General features: G+C 35.6%; 1 protein-coding gene across 15 annotated transcripts in view; it reads left to right on the forward strand.

The window, feature by feature from the left end:
* Positions 1 to 19,701, forward strand: part of PPFIA2 (PPFI scaffold protein A2) — a 479,884-nt gene that overhangs the window by 390,254 nt on the left and 69,929 nt on the right. For all 15 annotated transcript variants that reach the window (XM_086712721.1, XM_086712726.1, XM_086712720.1 and 12 more), the window contains 4 exons: positions 8,561 to 8,798; positions 12,059 to 12,088; positions 16,154 to 16,284; positions 19,452 to 19,606. In XM_086712721.1, the coding sequence (XP_086568847.1) occupies positions 8,561 to 8,798; positions 12,059 to 12,088; positions 16,154 to 16,284; positions 19,452 to 19,606 (554 nt within the window). The remainder of the gene's footprint in view (positions 1 to 8,560; positions 8,799 to 12,058; positions 12,089 to 16,153; positions 16,285 to 19,451; positions 19,607 to 19,701) is intronic.

Here is a 19,701-nt window from a genome sequence, read left to right on the forward strand (position 1 = left end):
CCTGCAGATTGAAAGTGAGGGGATGGAAGAATATTTATCATGCAAATGAATGTCAAAAGAAACCATTGTAGCAATGCTTATATCAGGAAAATAGACTTCAAAACAAAGACTGTAACACTAGAGACACTAGAAAGACACAAAGAAAGACACTATATGAGAAATAAAGGGAACAATCCAACAAGAAGACATAAGAATTGTAAATATGCATCCAATATGGGAGCATTCAAATCCATAAAAGGTTTAATAACAAATGTAAGGGAACTAATCAGTAGCAATACAATAATGGTAGAGGACTTTAACTTACATCAAAAGACAGATCATCCAAACAGAAAATCAATAAGGAAACAGTGGCTTTGAATAACACATGAGACCAGATGGATTTAAAAATATATTCAGAACATTTCATCCAAAACAGCAGAATACACATTCTTTTCAGGTGCACATAGAACATTCTCCAGAATAGATCCCGTATTAGGCCACAAAACAAGTCTTAGCAAATTTGAAAAACCAGTCATACCATGCATCTTTTCTGACTATAACACTATGAAACTAGAAATCAACCACAAGAAACATCTAGAAAGAGCACAAATATGTGTAGGCTAAATAACATACTACTAAACAAAGAAAGAGTCAATGGAGAAATCAAAGAAGAAATAAAAAATTACATGGAAACAAATCAAAATGAAAATTCAGTAGTCCAAAATCTTTGGAATACAGCAAAAGCAGTTCTAAGAAAGAAGTTTATAACAATACAGGCTTAATTTAAGAAGCAAGAAAAATCTCAAATAAGCAATCTAACTTTATACTTCAAGAAGCTAGAGAAAGAGGAGCAAACAAAACCCAAAACTAGCAGAAGGAAGGAAATAATAAAGATTAGAGCAGAAATACATGATATAGAAACTAAAAACAAAAACAAACAAAAACAATAAAACAGATCGGTAAAACCAGGAACTTGTTCTTTGGAATGATCAACAAAATTGGTAAAGCTCTAGCCAGATTCATAAAAACAAAAGAAGACCCAAATAAACAAAATCACAAAAGAAAGAGAAGAAACAACAACCAACAACACAGAAATACAAACAATTGTAAGGGAATTATCTTGAAAAATCATATGCCCATATATTGGACAATCTAGAAGAAATTGATAGATTCCTGGAAACATGTAACTTACTAAAAATGAAGCAGAAAGAAATAGAAAATTTGAGCAGACCAGTTACCAGCAATGAAATTAAATCAGTAATCAAAACACTCCCAGCAAAAGTCCAGGACCAGGTGGCTTCACAGACAAATTCTACCAAACATTTCAAGAAGAGGTAACACCTGTTTTTCTCAAACTATTCCAAAAAATACAAAAGGAAGGAAAACTTCCAAATCCAGTGTCCCCTTGATACCAAAACCAGATAAAGACAACACACACACACACACACACACACACACACACACACACACACGCACGCGCGTATATACACACACACACAAAAGAGAGAGAGAACTAGAGGGCAATATCTTTCATAAACAAAGATGGAAAAATCCTCAACAAAATACTAGCAAACTCAATCCAACAATACATTAGAAGAAATCATTCACCACGATCAAGTGGGATTTATTCCCAGGATGCATCCCAGTATGCAAGGGTGGCTCAATATTCACAAATCAATCAATGTGATATATCACATCAATAAGAGAAAGGATAAAAACCATATGGTCATTTCAATAGATCCAGAAAAAGCATTTGACAAAGTACAATATTCATTTAAGATAAAAACCCTTAGGGTCGCCTGGGTGGCTCAGTCAGTTAAGCATCCGACTTCAGCTCAGGTCATGATCTCGTGGTCCGTGAGTTCGAGCCCCACGTCGGGCTCTGTGCTGACAGCTCAGAGCCTGGAGCCTGTTTCAGATTCTGTGTCTCCCTCTCTCTGACCCTCCCTGTTCATGCTCTGTTTCTCCCTGTCTCAAAAATAAATAAAACGTTAAAAAAAAATTAAAAAAAAAAACCCTTAACAAAGTATTTCTAAAGGGAACATACCTCAACATAATAAAGACTGTATATGAAAAACCCACAACAATCATCATACTCAATGGGGGAAAAACTGAGAACTTTCCCCCTAAGGTCAGGAACAAGACATGGATGTCCACTGTCACCACTTTTATTCCACATAGTACTGGAAGTCTTAGCCACAGCAGTTAGACAACAAAAAGAAGGAAAAGACATCCAAATTGGTAAGGAAGAACTAAAACCTTCACTAATTGCAGATGACATAATACTATATATATAAAACCCTAAAGACTCCACCAAAAAACTACTGGAACTGATAAATGAATTCACTAAAGTGGTGGTGGGATTCAAAATCAATGTCCAGAAATCTCTTGCATTTCTTTACACTAATAATGAAGTGGCAGAAAGAGAAACTAAGAAAACAATCCCATGTTCAATTGCACTAAAAATAATAAAATATCTGGGAATAAACTTAACCAGTGAGGTGAAAGATGCTACTCTGAAAACTATAAAACAATGGTGAAGAAATTGAAGACAACAGTAAGAAATGGAAAGACAAAAAAATAACAAAATTTAAAAAAAGGAAATGGAAATACATTCCATGCTCATGGATTGGAAGAACAAATATTGTTAAAATGTCTATACTATGCAAAGCAGTCTACAAATTCAATGCAATCCCCCTCAAAACAGCAACGGAATTTTTCACAAAACTAGAACAAACAATCTTAAAGTTGTTTTTTTTTTAATTTTTTTAATGTTTTATTTATTTTTGAGACAGAGAGAGACAGAGCATGAATGGGGGAGGGTCAGAGAGAGAGGGAGACACAGAATCCGAAGCAGGCTCCAGGCTCCAAGCTGTCAGCACAGAGCCCGACGCGGGGCTCGAACTCACGGACCATGAGATCATGACCTGAGCCGAAGTCGGATGCTTAACCGACTGAGCCACACAGGCGCCCCAACAATCTTAAAGTTTGTATGGAACCACAATAGACCCCGAATAGCCAAAGAAATCTTGAAAAAGAAAAAACTAGAGGGATCACAGTTCCAGACTTCAAGCTATATTATAAAGCAGGTAGTTATCAAAACAGTATGGTACTGTCAAAAAATAGACACATAGGTCAATGGAACAGAAAAGAAAATCCAGAAATAAACTCACAAGCATATGGTCAATTAATCTTAGAAAAAGGAGGAAAGAATATACAATGGGGAAAAAATAATCTTTTCAACAAAATGGTGCTGGGAAAACTGGAGAACTACATGCAAAAAAAAACAAAAAAAAAAAAAAAAAAGAAACTGGACCACTTCTTTATATTGTACACAAAAATAAATTCAAAATGGATTAAAGATCTAAAGACCTGAAACCCTAAAAATCCTATAAGACAACATAGGCAGTAATTTCTGACATTGGTCATGTCAGCGTTTTTCTAGATATATCTCATGAGGCAAGGGAAGCAAAAGCAAAAATGAACTACTGGATCTACAGCAAAATAAAAGGCTTCTGCACAGTGAAGGAAGCAATCAACAAAACTGAAAGACAACCTATTGAATGAGAGAATATATTTGTAAATGACATATCCAATAAAGGGTTAGTATCCAAAATATATAAAGAACTTTTATAAGCTCAACATGCAAAACACAAATAATCCAATTGAAAAATGAGTGGAAGACATGAACAGACAGGTCTCCAAAGGTGACATGCAGGATGGCCAGCAGACACATGGAATGATGCTCAGCATCACTAATCATCAGGGAAATACAAATCAAAAGCACAGAGAGATACCACTTCACACTTGTCAGAATGCCTAAAATCAAAAATACAAGAAATAGCAAATGTTGGTGAGGATGTGGAGAAAAAGGAACCCTTGGGCACTGTTGATGGGAATGCAAACTAGTGCAGTTTGGAAAATAGTTCCTCAAAAAGTTATAAATAGAACTACCCTATGATCCAGTAATTGCATTACTAAGTATTTACCCAAAAATATAAAAATACTAATTCAAAGGGATAAATGCACCCCTGTGTTTATTGCAGTATTATTTATAGTAGCCAAAGTGTGGAAGCACTCCAAGAGTCCACAGATATATGAATGGATAAGGAACAAGTGGTATAGGGGTCCCTGGATGGCTCAGTCGATTAAGCAGCCAGTACTTGATTTTGGCTCAGATCCTGATGTCATGGTTGTGAGATCGAGCCCTGCATTGGGCTCTGCAGTGAGTGTGGAGCCTGCTTAGGATTCTCCTTCTCCCTCTCTCTCTTCCCCTCCCCTACTCACTGTCTCTCCCTCTCTCTCTCAAAATAGATAAATAAACTTTAATTTTTTTTTATTTTAAAAAAAGAACAAATGGCATACTCACACGCCTACACACTGGAGAATTATTCAGCCATAAAAAATAGACTGAAATCTTGCTATTTGCAACAACATGGATAGAGCTAAACAGTATAATGCTAAATGAAATGTCAGTCAGAGAAAGACAAATTCCGTATGATTTCATTCATATGTAGCATTTAAGAAACATGACCAGAGGAAAAAGAGACACAAATCAAGAGACAGACTCTTAATTGTAGAGAACAAATTAATGATTACCAGAGGGGAGGGTGTAAGGGAGGAGTGAAGTAGGTGATAAGGATTAAAGAATAAATACACTTAGAGTGCACTAAGTAACGCATAGAGTTGTTGAACTACTGTGCACTTGAGACTAAAATAACACTACATGTTAACTATATTGGAATTAAAATTAAAAACAATATAAAAAAGAGAAATAGTGTCAATTGTTAGCAAATTTTTGCTACTTGAGTGCTGTGATACAAATATTTTGTTTGATGATTGTGTAAATGTAAAAGTTATGTTTCTATTTTTCTTTAAAACATTTGAATTTTGGATGAATAAATAGTGCATGTATTCATTTTGAATGTTTCAAAATGAATAAACCCCATTTATTTTAAAAAAATAAAAAAGAGGGGCGCCTGGGTGGCGCAGTCGGTTGGGCGTCCGACTTCAGCCAGGTCACGATCTTGCCGTCCGCGAGTTCGAGCCCCGCGTCAGGCTCTGGGCTGATGGCTCAGAGCCTGGAGCCTGTTTCCGATTCTGTGTTTCCCTCTCTCTCTGCCCCTCCCCCGTTCATGCTCTGTCTCTCTCTGTCGCAAAAATAAATAAACGTTGAAAAAAAAAAATTAAAAAAAAATAAAAATAAAAAAATAAAAAAGAGAAATAGGCATCTTCATAAAAACAGTTGCTCATACCAGCTAGAATCTATTTCTGGTTAAGATTTTTCTTCTTTCACAAACTAATTTAAGCATTAAAAAATGCCTCTTTTCTGGTTTCCTCACTCTTCACTAATCTCTCTTAAAGGAAGAGATCAAGTTATTTCATTTGCCACTGCCCTGTTTGTTAGTTAATCTGTGCATCAGTAGTTAGCTACTGGGCACTTGGGTGGCTCAGGTGGCTAAGCATCTAACTCTTGATATCTGCTCAGGCTGTGATCTCCTGAGACTGGCCCCTGCCATCAGGCTCTGCGCTGAGCGTAGAATCCACTTGGGATTATCTCTCTTCTCTCTCTCTCTCTCTCTCTCTCTCTCTCTCTCTGCCCCTCCCCCACTGACACATGCACGCTCTGTTTTCTGCTCTCAAAGTAAACAAATAAACAATAATATAATATAATATAATATTATATTATATTGTATTATATTATATAAATATATATTATATATAATATTATATATATATATATATATATATATATATATATATATATATATAGTAGCTAATTACCTACTATTTTGACTCCCTTGCTTTTGTGGTCTTACTTATTGTTTCATCCTTTTGTATATGGTACGCCCTCCCCAACACACTGGGACATTTCAAAGGGTTTCTGTTTTGTTAGTTCTTTTACTTTCTGTAACTACATCCAGATTCTAAAGATAAATGGATTGTCATTTATTTTTCCAAATGAACTGAATATCTAAGGTAGCATTCGATTTCCTATTTAATTAAACTTCAGTCTACTTCTTACTCAGCTTTTTCCTCAAGGTGTGACTCTTCCTTTACAATTAATACAATGCCTAGAGTTAATAACTACAGTTAATTTTAGAAAAAAACTTTTTTAGAAGAGTTATTTCCCACCATTTTTAAAAACTTTTTTAAATGTTTGTTTATTTTTGAGAGAAAGACAGAACTTGAGTGGGGGAGGGGCAGAGAGAGGGGGAGGCCAACAATCCTAAGCAGGCCCCAGGCTCCAAACTGTCAGCACAGCTTGGACATGGGGCTTGAACACGAATTACTAGATCATGACCTGAGGTGAAGTAGGGCGCTTAACAGACTGAGTCACCCAGGCGCCCCTCCTACCAATCATTTTAAAGTACAATTTTTTTTTTTTTTTTTTTAAGAGGAGACAGTGTTTCCTTTGGAATGTGTTTAAAGCATTAACAATATTGTGCTATGTTACTTGATTAAGCTTTCCTCTGGGTGAACTTAAAGTGCATCCATGAAAATAAACTTCAAAGTAACAGAATTCATATTCTTTGTGGAACTGAAAAATTATAATTAAGAGTAAATATGCCTCCTTGTTGGGATGAACACTGGGTGTTGTATGTAAGCCAATTTGACAATAAATTATATTCATTAAAAAAAGAGTAAGTCTGCTCAATATTTTTTTTTACTTAAATTTTTGGAGTGGATTAAGGTTCACACAAAGTTGAGGGGAAGAAGGTACAGAAATTGCCCATACATGCCCTGGCCTCACACATGCACAGCCTCCCCCATTATCAACATCCTTCACCACAGTAGTATATTACAATTGATGAACCTATATGACACATAATAATCATCCAGATTCCATTGTTTACAGTACAGGTTACTCTTAGTGGTGTACATTCTGTGGGTTTGCAAAATGTATGACAAGTATCCATCATTATGGTTTCATACAGAACATTTTCACTGCCATAAAAATTCTCTGTGCTCTGCCTATTCATTTCTTCCCCCTCCCAACTCTGTCAACTGTCGATCTTGTTAATGTCCTCATAGTTTTTGCCTTTCCTAGAGTGTCATGTTGGAGTCATATAATATGTAGTCTGTTTAGATTGGGCTTCTTTTGCTTAGTCGTGTGCATTTAATGTCTTTCCATATCTTTTCATGGCTTGATAGCTCACTTCTTTTTTAGCTCTGAATAATATTTGATTGTCTGGATGTACCTCAATTTATCCATTCACCATTGAAGATCTTGGTTGCTTTCAAGTTTTGGCAGTCATGAATAAAGCTGCTATAAACATCAGTATGCTGGTTTTGGGTGGACACAGTTTTTAACTCATTTAGCTAAATACCAAAGAACACAATTACTGGATAATATGGTAAGAGTATGTTTAGTTCTATAAGAAACCACCAAACAGTTTTCCAAAATAAATATATAAAAATAAAACTTTGTGGTGATCATAACCTTATAGTTAAGGATTATATATCATAGGAGATCACAATAAGCCATTTATAGTTAAGAGGAAAATGTCTTAGGAGAAGTTCTAAACCCCATTTTTTAAATCACCTACTGGTACAGTTTCATTATAACAAATAGATACAGCTTAAATAGGGTATTTATGCAACCCCGCTAAAATTCTTTGTTCTTTGCATCTCTGTAATAGTTCATTTATACATATTCTTGAAGTTTCTCTTTATTTAAAAAAAAGGAGTATTAGTGCTTTGTCTTCTGAAAAGCATTTATATCAACAGTTAAAATATTTTTTCACTATGTATGTAAGTATGATGTATGTATCTATCTAGAGATAGATCATCTCCACATTGTTAAATTGCCTGGTGCTTATTTTTTTAATGTTTATTTATTTTTGAGAGGTGAGGGAAGGGGCAGATAGAGAGGGAGAGAGAGGATGCAAAGAGGGCTTTGGGCTGACAGCAGCGAGCCTCATGTGGAGCACAGATGTGGGGCTCGAATTCATTAACCATAAGATCATGACCTGAACCAAAGTTGGATGCTCAACCAACTGAGCCACCCTGGCATCCCACGTGGTGCTTATTTAAAGTTGACGTGGCTGAGTAGGTATTGGTTTAAAAAAAAAGTCTAAGGGTTTTATTTGACCAAATGATAATTATGAATGACCATTTATTGAAGATTCTATCAAGTATATTTTTTAATCAGTTGGGAGGTAAGATTTAACATCTTTGTTAGGATCTGAGTTTCTAAAAGTCTCATTTATTGGCACCTCGGTTCAAAAATAAGATTAGGAAAAAAAAACAAAAAAACAAAAATAAGATTAGGATTAGTGGCAAAATTATCTAGGCAGACAAGGTTTTAAAGGTTTTAGCAGGTGATAGTATAGATAGAAAGAGGGTCAAAGTGGGGAGGAGCTGTATATCATTTGAAAAGAAAGATGTTCTAAATTTCAGCCAGAAAGTGTCTGAAATTTATTGAAAGTTATACTGCCTTTGAGTAAAGAAAACATTAGATTTGATATAAAATGCTCACAGATTTATTTGTTTATGTATTTATTTGCTTTTTATTATGTGAATTCTCATTACCACTATAGCAGCATATAATGGATCCAAATTCAACTGTGTCTTTTAGGCTAATTCAGGAAGAAAAAGAATCTACAGAGTTACGTGCTGAAGAAATTGAGAATAGGGTGGCTAGTGTGAGCCTGGAAGGCCTGAATTTAGCAAGGGTCCACCCAGGTACCTCTATCACTGCCTCGGTTACAGCTTCTTCGCTGGCCAGTTCATCTCCCCCCAGTGGACACTCAACGCCAAAGCTCACCCCGCGAAGCCCTGCCAGGGAAATGGATCGGATGGGAGTCATGACACTGGTATGATGATGTGCACAGAGAACATTTGACCCCATTAAGACTCATGTGCATTAGCTGATTCATATTGGGTGTTTGTTCTAAGGACTTTCTGTGTGTTTTATTGTTTTTCTTTTTTTCGCAACAACCATATGTGGTAGGTGCAACTACTAATCCCATTATGAGTGGAGGAAATGTAGCCTACAAAGATGTAATTTTTCAAGTCACATAATAAGGAAATAGAAGAGCAGCGATCTAAATGTCACATCAGAAATCTGAGTGATGGAAACCATTAAGTAAATTTTTCCTTATGATATCTTGGTGAGGTAGTTGGGAGTGAGTATTTTACTTTTAACACAATAAATAACAGAAAATACTGGTTCTAATTGCTCCAATATAACAACCTAAAATGCTAAATTTTTATAATATAAATAATATAACTTTAATTAAAAGAACCACCAAAACCAATAGCAACAATTTCCCAATTTTGTTTTAGAATTTCATGTCAACATTTTTACCCTTCTTTATTCTTTAATCCTTTGTTTCATTTATTTTTGTTTAGAATTAAAAGTCGGAAACCTAAATTATTAAGAATTAAAAGTTGGAAACCTAAATTATTAGGAGGTGCTCTGAACATAACAGAGAAAATCAAAGTGCCCTTCGCTAAAAATAAGGTAGAAAAACCTCTGGAAAAAAAAATGATAGGAATGACTACTGAATACTGTGATGTTTTACTTCCTATCATAACATCTGCATGTCAGAGGACACCATTTCAATAGAAAGCAGAAGTAACAGGCGTTTGAGAGCATGAGTAAATTGCCCAGGTTTAACACAGTAAATGGAGCTGTATGTCTTTCAAATTTGCTGACGCAAAAGCATATACTATTCCGTCCATTTATTTTTTTCTGTGATTACCTAGAACTATGTTTAAATGACAATAATTAAGATTTAAACATTCTAAACTATTTATGGAGGTAAAATTCTGGTTTTGTAATGAATATTAAAACTATACTATTAAAAAAATTCCAATTAAACACAAATTTGGGGGTAGAAATTAATTTAAAAAAATAGATAAAATAATAGCTTAGAGACTGTAAAACTAGCACAAATATAACAAATGGAGAGTAAATTAATGTTACCACAGAAGAAGATGAAGTGTATATAGTGTTTCTGCATATGTTCAGAAAGCTGTGAAGCTACTATAAAAAGTGTCACAATATCTGTATCTGTGTATGTATGCGTGTAAAGTATCTGAACAAAAAATTTTAATTAATTTTCTAAATAGCATCTTTAAATAAATATGTTGCAAAAATGTGTACTGTACCTAATATATATATGTGTATATATATATAATACACATATACATATATATGTATATTTCATGCTCTTACGTCTAGGGAAAACTAACACATATTTTTTAAATTTTTACTTTTATAAAATTTATTATGTATAAATATCTTTTTTCTTTAATTTTACAATTGTGAATTGAAACAAAACTGGTGTGGCAGAATTTTTCATATTCAGACTCTTTGCAATTATGGACTTCAACGCAAAAAGTCAATATAAAAGAGAAATGGCAATATTTTTAAAAAAGGAAACATTTACCTTCTTAAGCCATTGAGTCCTCTACTCTGCGCTCATTTCCAGACTTGATATTAAAAATATTCTTAAAATAGACATCATAGACAATGCCCGTTCAGAACAAAGGACGGTAATCAGAACTGACCCCACCTAGACACAGCACAAACTTTTTAGTCAATGTACTAAGATATAATAACCCAATGTACTGAGCTACATTATGATGTGGTGATTTTAGAAATCTAGGAACCATCAATTTGACTTTATTAACTAGATACGATACTATCTTTGGCTTAGTTTCTGTTTATATTTGTTACATATATTTAGCTTTTAAAGTATGTTCATAAACATTAGTATCCTAATCCTTGATAGTGTTAATATTTTTATAATAGCAAAATAACATATTTATAATAATTTAGACATTTATATATATATATATATATGAAAAAGATGCCACTGCTTTCATGAATTTTCTTTAGCAGTTAGTCATAAATAAATCAATAGTAAATGAACATTATTATACTATAATTACAGTACTTAAAAAATATTTAAAGCATTTCTTGAGGGTAAAAAAGTACTTAAAATGTCCCATATCTGACTCAGAAAAACAATAAATGAAATTCAGGGAGTCTTTATCACCTAATAAAACTTCGTCATTAAATTCATCACTGTTATAGTGAAAGGCAGGTAGATTTTCTTTTACCTGTAGAAAATATGAGGGAGGGCATAATTTGGGGAAATATAATCCATGTTTGAATATTCAGAGGAAAATGAAAAATTTGGGAGACAGAAAAGCAGAGATTGAAAAGACATTGTTTTCATTTGTATTGTATGTGTGTATATGTTTTACAAAGATTGTTATTTTTCCTGATTATAAAATGTACTTTTATTTACTTTTACCTCACCACAAATCCATAAGCATAAGGAACATCCTGCCAATATTTAGTAAGAATATTGTGTGGAGTAAATCAACCCATTTTCCAGGAACAAAAATATATAAATGTAAATATAACTATAATGGAATAAAATTGTTTTACTTACATAAGAAAAATTAACAAAGATACTAAGTGAGCAAGATTCATCTGAAATCATAAAGAATTAACTTAAAAAAAATTATGTAATTTTGTAACATTGTAACGTTGACAAGAAAACAGCAGCCCTAAAAACATATTTTATTGAGGCCAGAGCTCTTAGCATTTGGGAATGGGAGACTAGTTAGGAAGCCAGGAAGTTTGAGATAGCTCAGGAGCAGTATGCCTGTCCAAGGGTGGACCAAGGCTCTGCATAGATAAGGCAAGAGGGAATGCTTACAAACTCCATACATGTGCGTTGGATCTTTGTTTATGGATAATCTCTTTCATTCCCATTTATATTTTGGGGAGAAGATAAGTCCCATATTTATTTCTCACTAGCTCACCACATGTGCTTCATATTCCCCAGGGTTCCATGTCTCAGATCCCATGCATGTATGCTTGACCCCATCATGTAGACCTGTCCCCCCCACCCCACCATTCCGTCTAAGAAGTTCCCTCTCTGAAGTCACTTTCAGGAGGAGTCCTCTTATAATGGGTAAAGACATTTATTTAGAAAACAATGGAATGAAAAAACAAGACAGTCAAGTTATAGAATACTATTAAAACTTGTAACATGGTCAAATGATACTCATTAATTCTGTTTTATGTTGCTTTTATTACTGCCAATCACAGCCAAGTGATCTAAGAAAACATCGGAGAAAGGTAATGTAAATATCTTTTGTGTGATTACTAGTTGAATATTGTTTTTTTTCTGTGAAAGTTTTAAAATTGCATTCCCTTTATTTGAAGCATTTTATTAACATAAACAGAAATATTAAAAGTAAGCATTATCGAATTGTTTAAATATGATTATAAGAGCAAATGCCTCAAAATAAAACTGTTTATGTTTTCTAGAGTAATGATTAGATTATGTAGTCTACATATCCTAGAATTAGATTATTTATTGTCAATGCTAGAAGAATGCTGCTTACTTTTAAATGTAGTTTTACTATTATTCATGGATGTGAGACCAACAGATCAGGAGACTACTGCCAATGAAAAGATACCTTGTTACTCACCCTTCCCTTTGCAAAGGCAAAAGCACCTGAGTAGGTCCGGAGGCAAAAAGAACTAGGAGAAAGGATGGGTAGGAGTTTTATTGTAGTTTCTGTTGGAAAGGCAAGGCAGGGTGAGCAGGCTTAAGATTGGCCTGTTTTAATCATTTCTGTGGGCTCTGGGTATAGGGGCTGTCTCCAGTTGTCTGATTCCTGGCCTGGCATGATTAAGGCAGAGGAATATTGCCTCCTGGAGTATTACAAGAGCCAGATCAAGAATATGATTTGGGATACTGGTCTAGATAGATTGATGTACATATGGAAGTCATACTCCAGGGAAGTAGTTTGCAATCTCTAGGAATTAGCTAGTCCTGGGAGGTGCATTCTGTCCTGGATCAGCATGGTGCCAGACGCCAGAGCATCAAGAATATAGAAATTACAAAAATATAATTAATCTTCTCCTTTCTTGTTTAATGTGACATCAAAAAATACATATTGGAAATGAGAAACAAAATTGACTCCAGTCCTGATTCACAAAATGACATCTTCTTAGATAATTGATAACAGCAGAATTCAGACTCATGGGATATCAGATGGGAAAGATTTCAAAGGTTGAACCTACTCTCCAGAGTGTAAATCTATTTTTCAGCATCATCAAGATGTGGTAGGGGGCACCTGGGTGGCTCAGTTGGTTAAGCGTCCAACTTCCACTCAGGTCATGATCTCACTGTCTATGAGTTTGAGCCCCACATCAGGCTCTGTGCTGACAGCTCAGAGCCTGGAGCCTGCTTAGGATTCTGTGTCTCCTCTCTCTCTCTGCCCCTCCCCTGTTCATGCTCTGTCTCTCCCTCTCAAAAATGAATAAACTTAAAAACAAAAAAGATGTGGTAGTCAGATTATGCCCACTTCTAAAACTATAAAAGTATTTTTTTCTTTGTTTTTTTTTTTCAACGTTTATTTATTTTTTTTGGGACAGAGAGAGACAAAGCATGAACGGGGGAGGGGCAGAGAGAGAGGGAGACACAGAATCGGAAACAGGCTTCAGGCTCTGAGCCATGAGCCCAGAGCCTGACGTGGGGCTCGAACTCACGGACCGCGAGATCGTGACCTGGCTGAAGTCGGATGCTTAACCGACTGTGCCACCCAGGCGCCCCTCTTTGTTTCTTTTTTAAATTAAGGGAATCTATATTAACTTGTGTGGCATAGATTGATGGAATTTCTTTTCTGGAGTTATCATCTATCTTCCTATAGCATCTTCTCCTTGATACTAACACTGGGTTCTCAACTATCAAATTTACCATCATAATGTTCTTATTGTTTGTCTTTGACTTTCTTTGCCACTGAAAAGAATTATACTGGGAATATAGAAAGATATCTGAGTAGATGATGGATATAAAAGAAGTTTAGTGGATATAAGAAAAAAGTCACAAAGGAAGGTTCCATACAGAAATGCAGGCTCAGGGAATTCATAGGATGAAGAAATAGTTGATAAGAAAGGTAGGTCATGGAAAGAAGGCCACAAACTAAAAATTGTTGTTTATCAGATTAAGGACTTACAAGTGTGATTCCATTTACCCTTGAAACGAACACATTAAGGTAAGTATTATTAGTTTCCATTTTATTGATGAGGAAATTGAATCTTAGAGCAGGTAAATAATGAGCATGTGTCATTCAACAAATAAGAGAAACCAGAATTCAAATCCATCTCTGATTCCAAATCCTTTCTCCTCTATTTTATTTATATAGTGTTAACTCTAAGCATTATTCAGAGGAAGAGTGTCTATGATGTTTTTAAGAGCTGATATTTGGAAAGTTTGCATAGTTTGACTGGCAGAATAGAAAGAGAAAGGCATTTTAGGAGGTGTTTCAGGAAAAAAAAGTAATGGAAGCAGAAAGGTCAGGCTTGGCAGAAATAATCACAGAAAACAATTATGGCTAGATCATGGAACTGTGAAGACATAAATACATATCAGGAAGAGTTTAGAAACACACTTTATGAATTGAGATGAGATGTGAGTTTAGAAAGAGTATTCTGTAGGATTAACATCATGCTGAAAGTAGTTCTTGAAAAAGATTCTTCTGGTGGCCCTTTGCTAGTTGAAATGAAGAGAGGAAATCCTATATAGATGCCTACTTAAATCGTTAAAAGGAATCAAGGCTTGGATGACAAGAGCCCAGACAAACAACTTCATTCAGTTTCTTCAATGCATGAAGTCTTTATCATGTATCATATAGAAACACATTTATGCATAATAGCCTAACATAGAAACAAAGCAAGACATTATGTAGACATAAGATGAGAACACAGCTTTAACTTTTTTGCTATAGCCATATTTCTCTTTGTCATTAGAACTTCCAGAGCCATATCTATTAGCTATGCTTTCCACAATCTTTCTATGTATAGGTATTTTAATGCAGTGATGCCATGAAAAGAAATGCAAGATTGTTGTAAAAAATATCTCTTCACAGTCAACTTTACCGTTGAATAGTCTTTACTGTAATGCGGTTTTATATGTCTATCTCTGACAAAATTTATGGTATCTTGAATTGTTCTGGACTCTGAACTAAATTCTTTCTTTTTCTTAATGTTTATTTTTTTCTGAGAGAGAGAGAGAGAGAGAGAGAGAGAGGCAGAGTATGAGGGGTGGGGGTGGGGGGCAGAGACAGAAGGGGACACAATCTGAAGCAGGCTTCAGGCTCTGAGCTCTCAGCTTAGAGCCCAACATGGGGCTCAAACTCACAAACCACGAGATAATGAGCTGAGCTGAAGTCAGATGCTTAACCAATTGACTGAGCCGAAGTTGGATGCTTCAGCCACTCAGGTGCTCCTGAACTAAATTCTTTAAGGAAAGCCCTTCCATCTTCTGGTTTCTGTATACCTTTGTCTGTGTTCCCATGGGAGATAGTGAAATGAAACTGTTTGCAAGAATTATGTTCTTACCTTTTATAATCTTTACTTTAAAAAGATTTTTTTTCTAATAAGCTACAACTCATTTTTTAAACATCTGGACCACATTTCATTTGCCTGCGTTAATAATACACTTTATCTGATAAAGTTGTAGTTTTGCCATCTTCTCTTCTCATTTCAAAAATCTCCTATTTAAAGGGGGCCTGGGTGGTCAGTCGGTTAAGCATCCAACTTTGGCTCAGGTCATGATCTCATGCTTTATGAGTTTGATCCTCATGTCAGGCTCTGTGCTGACAGCTCAGAGCCTGGGGTGTGCTTTGGATTTTGTGTCTCCTTCTCTCTCTGCCCCTCTCCCACTTGTGCTCTGTGTCTCAAAAATAAATATTAAAAAAATATCCTACTTAAAAGATTTCCATGTTATGATAACCTGACTATGCATACCTTCTTAATGAATTAACTCAAATATGTACCCAGTAACTTTTTCATAAGCCTTTACATTCTGATATGTTGAAACGGAGTCCGTGATAGCTTTTTCATAGTTCCTGGATATTGATCTATGGTGCTTATTCACTCTTAAATAATGTTTTTTTATGAAATGTGTCCAGGTTATATATTAAACTGGAATACCTTCACTTTTAAAACAGTTATTAAACTCACATGCTTCAGTAATAAGAATTTATATATCTAAGACCTATATGCCCCAAGTTTTTTGTTTTGTGTTTGTATTAGAATTACTCAAATAGTTTTGCTGATGACTCTCCATTTCTGTCAATTTCATTTGAAATCTAGAAAGAATTCATCTGAATGAATTGTTTTCATTTCTAGATTGCAGTGGTGGAAGAAGATGGTCGGGAGGATAAAGCAACTATAAAATGTGAAACTTCTCCTCCCCCTACCCCTAGAGCCATCAGGATGACTCACACCCTTCCCTCCTCCTACCACAATGATGCCCGAAGGTATGATTCTCTCAGCTCACTTCACGGTTTGCATGTTCTCCTTCAGAAAATATTCTTTCTTTAAGTGCTGTCAAATAGACTGCTTAAAAATTTATATGAGAAATTTGGTTTGAGCTATAACTCTCCATTAGAGTATTGCCCTCCTCCCTCTCCCCTCTCCTCTTGTGAAAAAAAAAAATGCATTCTGAGATCAAATTTTTAGTTTTAAAATTAACTATGTATTTGTGGTCTTATTACTAGCCAATATTGATGAGATTATCTCTTCTATATTTAGTGGATATTTAGTATTAAAATGAAGTCAGGCTAATGGAAAGACTTACTAGGAAGAATAGCAAAAAACTTAACAGACTCTGGGACAAAACTATAAATTTGGCTTAGGCTTAGGTGTAAAAGTAAGGTCTGGGGATGCCTGGGTGTTCAGTTGGTTGAGCATCTGACTCTTTATTTCAGCTCAGGTCATGATCTCACGGTGGTGAGACAGGGCTCGGCACTGAGCATGGAGCCTGCTTGGGATTCTCTCTCTCCCTTTCTCTCTGCTCCCCCCCCCCCCCCACCAATAACTAAAACATTTTTTAAAAAGTAATTAAGTTCTGAAAAGTCCATAATGGCAGTTCATTTATTTTTAGCAAACAGGTATGTATACTACCCCCCAAGGTCTGGTGCTGACAGCTATAACAGCTAATAAGCAGAAGGTTCTTAGAGGGGGAAAAAGCATATCTGCCAAAATGTTAAAAGAAGAAGTAAGGGGAAATACCCTATTTGTTGTAGCAACTCATCCTGAGGTGCTTTCCATCTGCCTACAAAATTGCAAGCACATAGCTATAATAAGTAGCATAAACAAATCTAAGCATGCAATTCACATCTTAAATATATATGCTTTTACAGTCTTATCAATTGCAGCATCTCAAGACACATCATTGATATGGCTGTGCATAATGGCTTAGTATTAACACTTTAAGTAAGAATTTATCTTCCAAATAGTATGAGTTTTACAACAAATATGCTTTAAAACAGAGGTTCTGTGCTGGCAGACATTTGCTCCTTTCTGTTTTGTTTATGTTTAATTTCTAATGTGAGTATAAAACCCCAGTTACTCTAGCTTCAAACCCCAGTTACTCTATCTGCTTTCATCCTCCAAGAAAAGAATCACTCCTGTTTTAACATGTGAAAAGCTATTGGTTTGGAGTTTAGAGAATGTCAACTCATTAAAGAGGATGAATAAGTAAAGTTAAGTAATTCATCATGGTGTTGTCAAATGGACAGCTGTAGAATAGATAGCAATGTATCGGTTGTACCTCTCCTATTAATACTATGTCAGTTACATTGACCAGGAATGGAGTCTAGAGCAACTTCTTGGAAATCATTTCAGTTTATCATGTACCTGAAAGAATACCTGAGAACTGTAAGAAAAAACAAAATGATCACTAGAGCATATGAGTATTTGCTTTTAAATCCCACCCAGATGATTTAAAATTAAATGAATGAGGCACCAGAGGTGCCTGGGTGGTTCAGTCAGTTAAGAGTCTGACTTTGGCTCAGGTCATGATCTCAGGGTTCATGAGTATGAGCCCTGAATCGGGCTCTCTGCTGTCAGTGCATATCCCACTTAGGATACTTGGTCCCCCTCTCTCTCTGCCCCTGACCCACTTGCATGCGAGTGCTCTCTCTCTCTCTCTCTCTCTCTCTCTCTCTCTCTCTCTCTGTCTCTCTCTCTTTCTAAAATAAATAACGGGTACCTGGGTGGCTCAGTCAGTTAAGCAGTTGGCTCTTGATTTTGGCTCAGGTCATGATCTCAGGGTTGTGGGATCAAGCCCCCATTGGGCTCTGCAGTGAGTGTGGAGCCTTCTTAAGATTCTCTCTCTCCCTCTCTCTCTGCCCCTCCCCTACTCACTCTCTCCCTCTCTCTCTCAAAATAGATAAATACATTTTAAAAGTTTTTTTTTTTTAATTTTAAAAAAAGAACAAGTGGTACACACACACACACATTGAAATGACCAAAGGAAAAAAAGAGAGACACAAATCAAGAAACAGACTCTTAACTGTAGAGAACAAACTGATGGTTACCAGAGCGGAGGGGTAGGAGGATGGGTGAAATAGGTGATAAGGATTGAAGAATACACTTAGGGTGCACTGAGTAATGCATAGAATTGTTGAATCACTGTATTGTATACCTGAAACTAATATAACACTGCATGTTAACTATGTTAGAATTAAAATTGAAAACTTAATATCCAAAAGAGAAATAGTCATCTCATAAAAACAGTGATGATCTGCTAATACCAACTAGAAGTTATTTCTGGTTAAGATTTTTCTTCTTTCTCAAACTAATTTAACCATTAAAAATGCCTCTTTTCTGGTTTCCTGACTGTTCACCAATCTCTCTTAAAGGAAGAGATCAAGTTACTTCATTTGCCAGTGCCCTGTTTGTTAATCTGTGCATCTATAGTTAGCTACTGAGTGCCTGGGTGGCTCAGGTGGTTAAGCATTTGTCTCTTGATACTGGCTCAGGCTGTGATCTCCTGGGATTGGGCCCTGCTGTCAGGCTCCAAGCTGAGTGTGGAGCCCTCTTGGGATTCTCTCTCTCCCTCTCTCCTGCCCCTCCCCTGCTCACGTTTTCTCTCTCTCTCACTCTCCCAAAATAAATAAACTTCTAAAAAAATAAATAAATAAACATTTTTAAATTAAAAAAATAAATGAATTAGGTTCCAAAACTGAGAGAGAGAAAGATGGCTAGAAGAAAATCAGGTAAAGCTGTGACCTGGAATAGCAGCTTAAACTTCACTGTTAGTTAAATGTAAATGTCTTATCATAGGTCATTATGTTTAAGACTAAAAAAATCATACTCTGAGGTGGAAATAGGTAAAGGGTCACTTGCTAAATAATGGAAGGTCATTTAACATGTAGTTAATAAGCCGGCCTATGTTCATTGGTTGTATTAAAATAAGGGGGAAAATCATTTAGAACAAAAATCATTTTCCTTAGACAAAATTTGGAGGCTCAGAGCCCTAAGGCTGAGGAAAAAAAACAACAACAACAAATTTCAATATGCTTAAGAGCAAATATGGGAGAAAAGGAAGAGAGTAAGTGTTCTTTCGTTTGTCCCTTTATGAAGGAACAAGTCTGTGTACCTTGTGGATGAGCAGTTTGCCCTCTTTTGTGTTTTGCAGTAGTTTATCTGCCTCCCTTGAGCCAGAAAGCCTTGGGCTTGGCAGTTCCAATAGCAGCCAAGACTCTCTTCACAAAGCCCCCAAGAAGAAAGGAATCAAGTCTTCAATAGGACGTCTGTTTGGTAAAAAGGAAAAAGCCCGACTCGGGCAGCTCCGTAAGTGTGCATGAATTTGACAACTTCCACTGCGACTCATTTTGGTCACTTGTGAGGGTCTGTCTAGTTTTCATTTCATTTCTCATCTCTGCATT

Source organism: Puma concolor, chromosome B4 (assembly GCF_028749965.1).
Source record: "Puma concolor isolate L17-30 chromosome B4, mPumCon1.1.hap2, whole genome shotgun sequence".
Taxonomy (NCBI): Eukaryota; Metazoa; Chordata; class Mammalia; order Carnivora; family Felidae; genus Puma; species Puma concolor.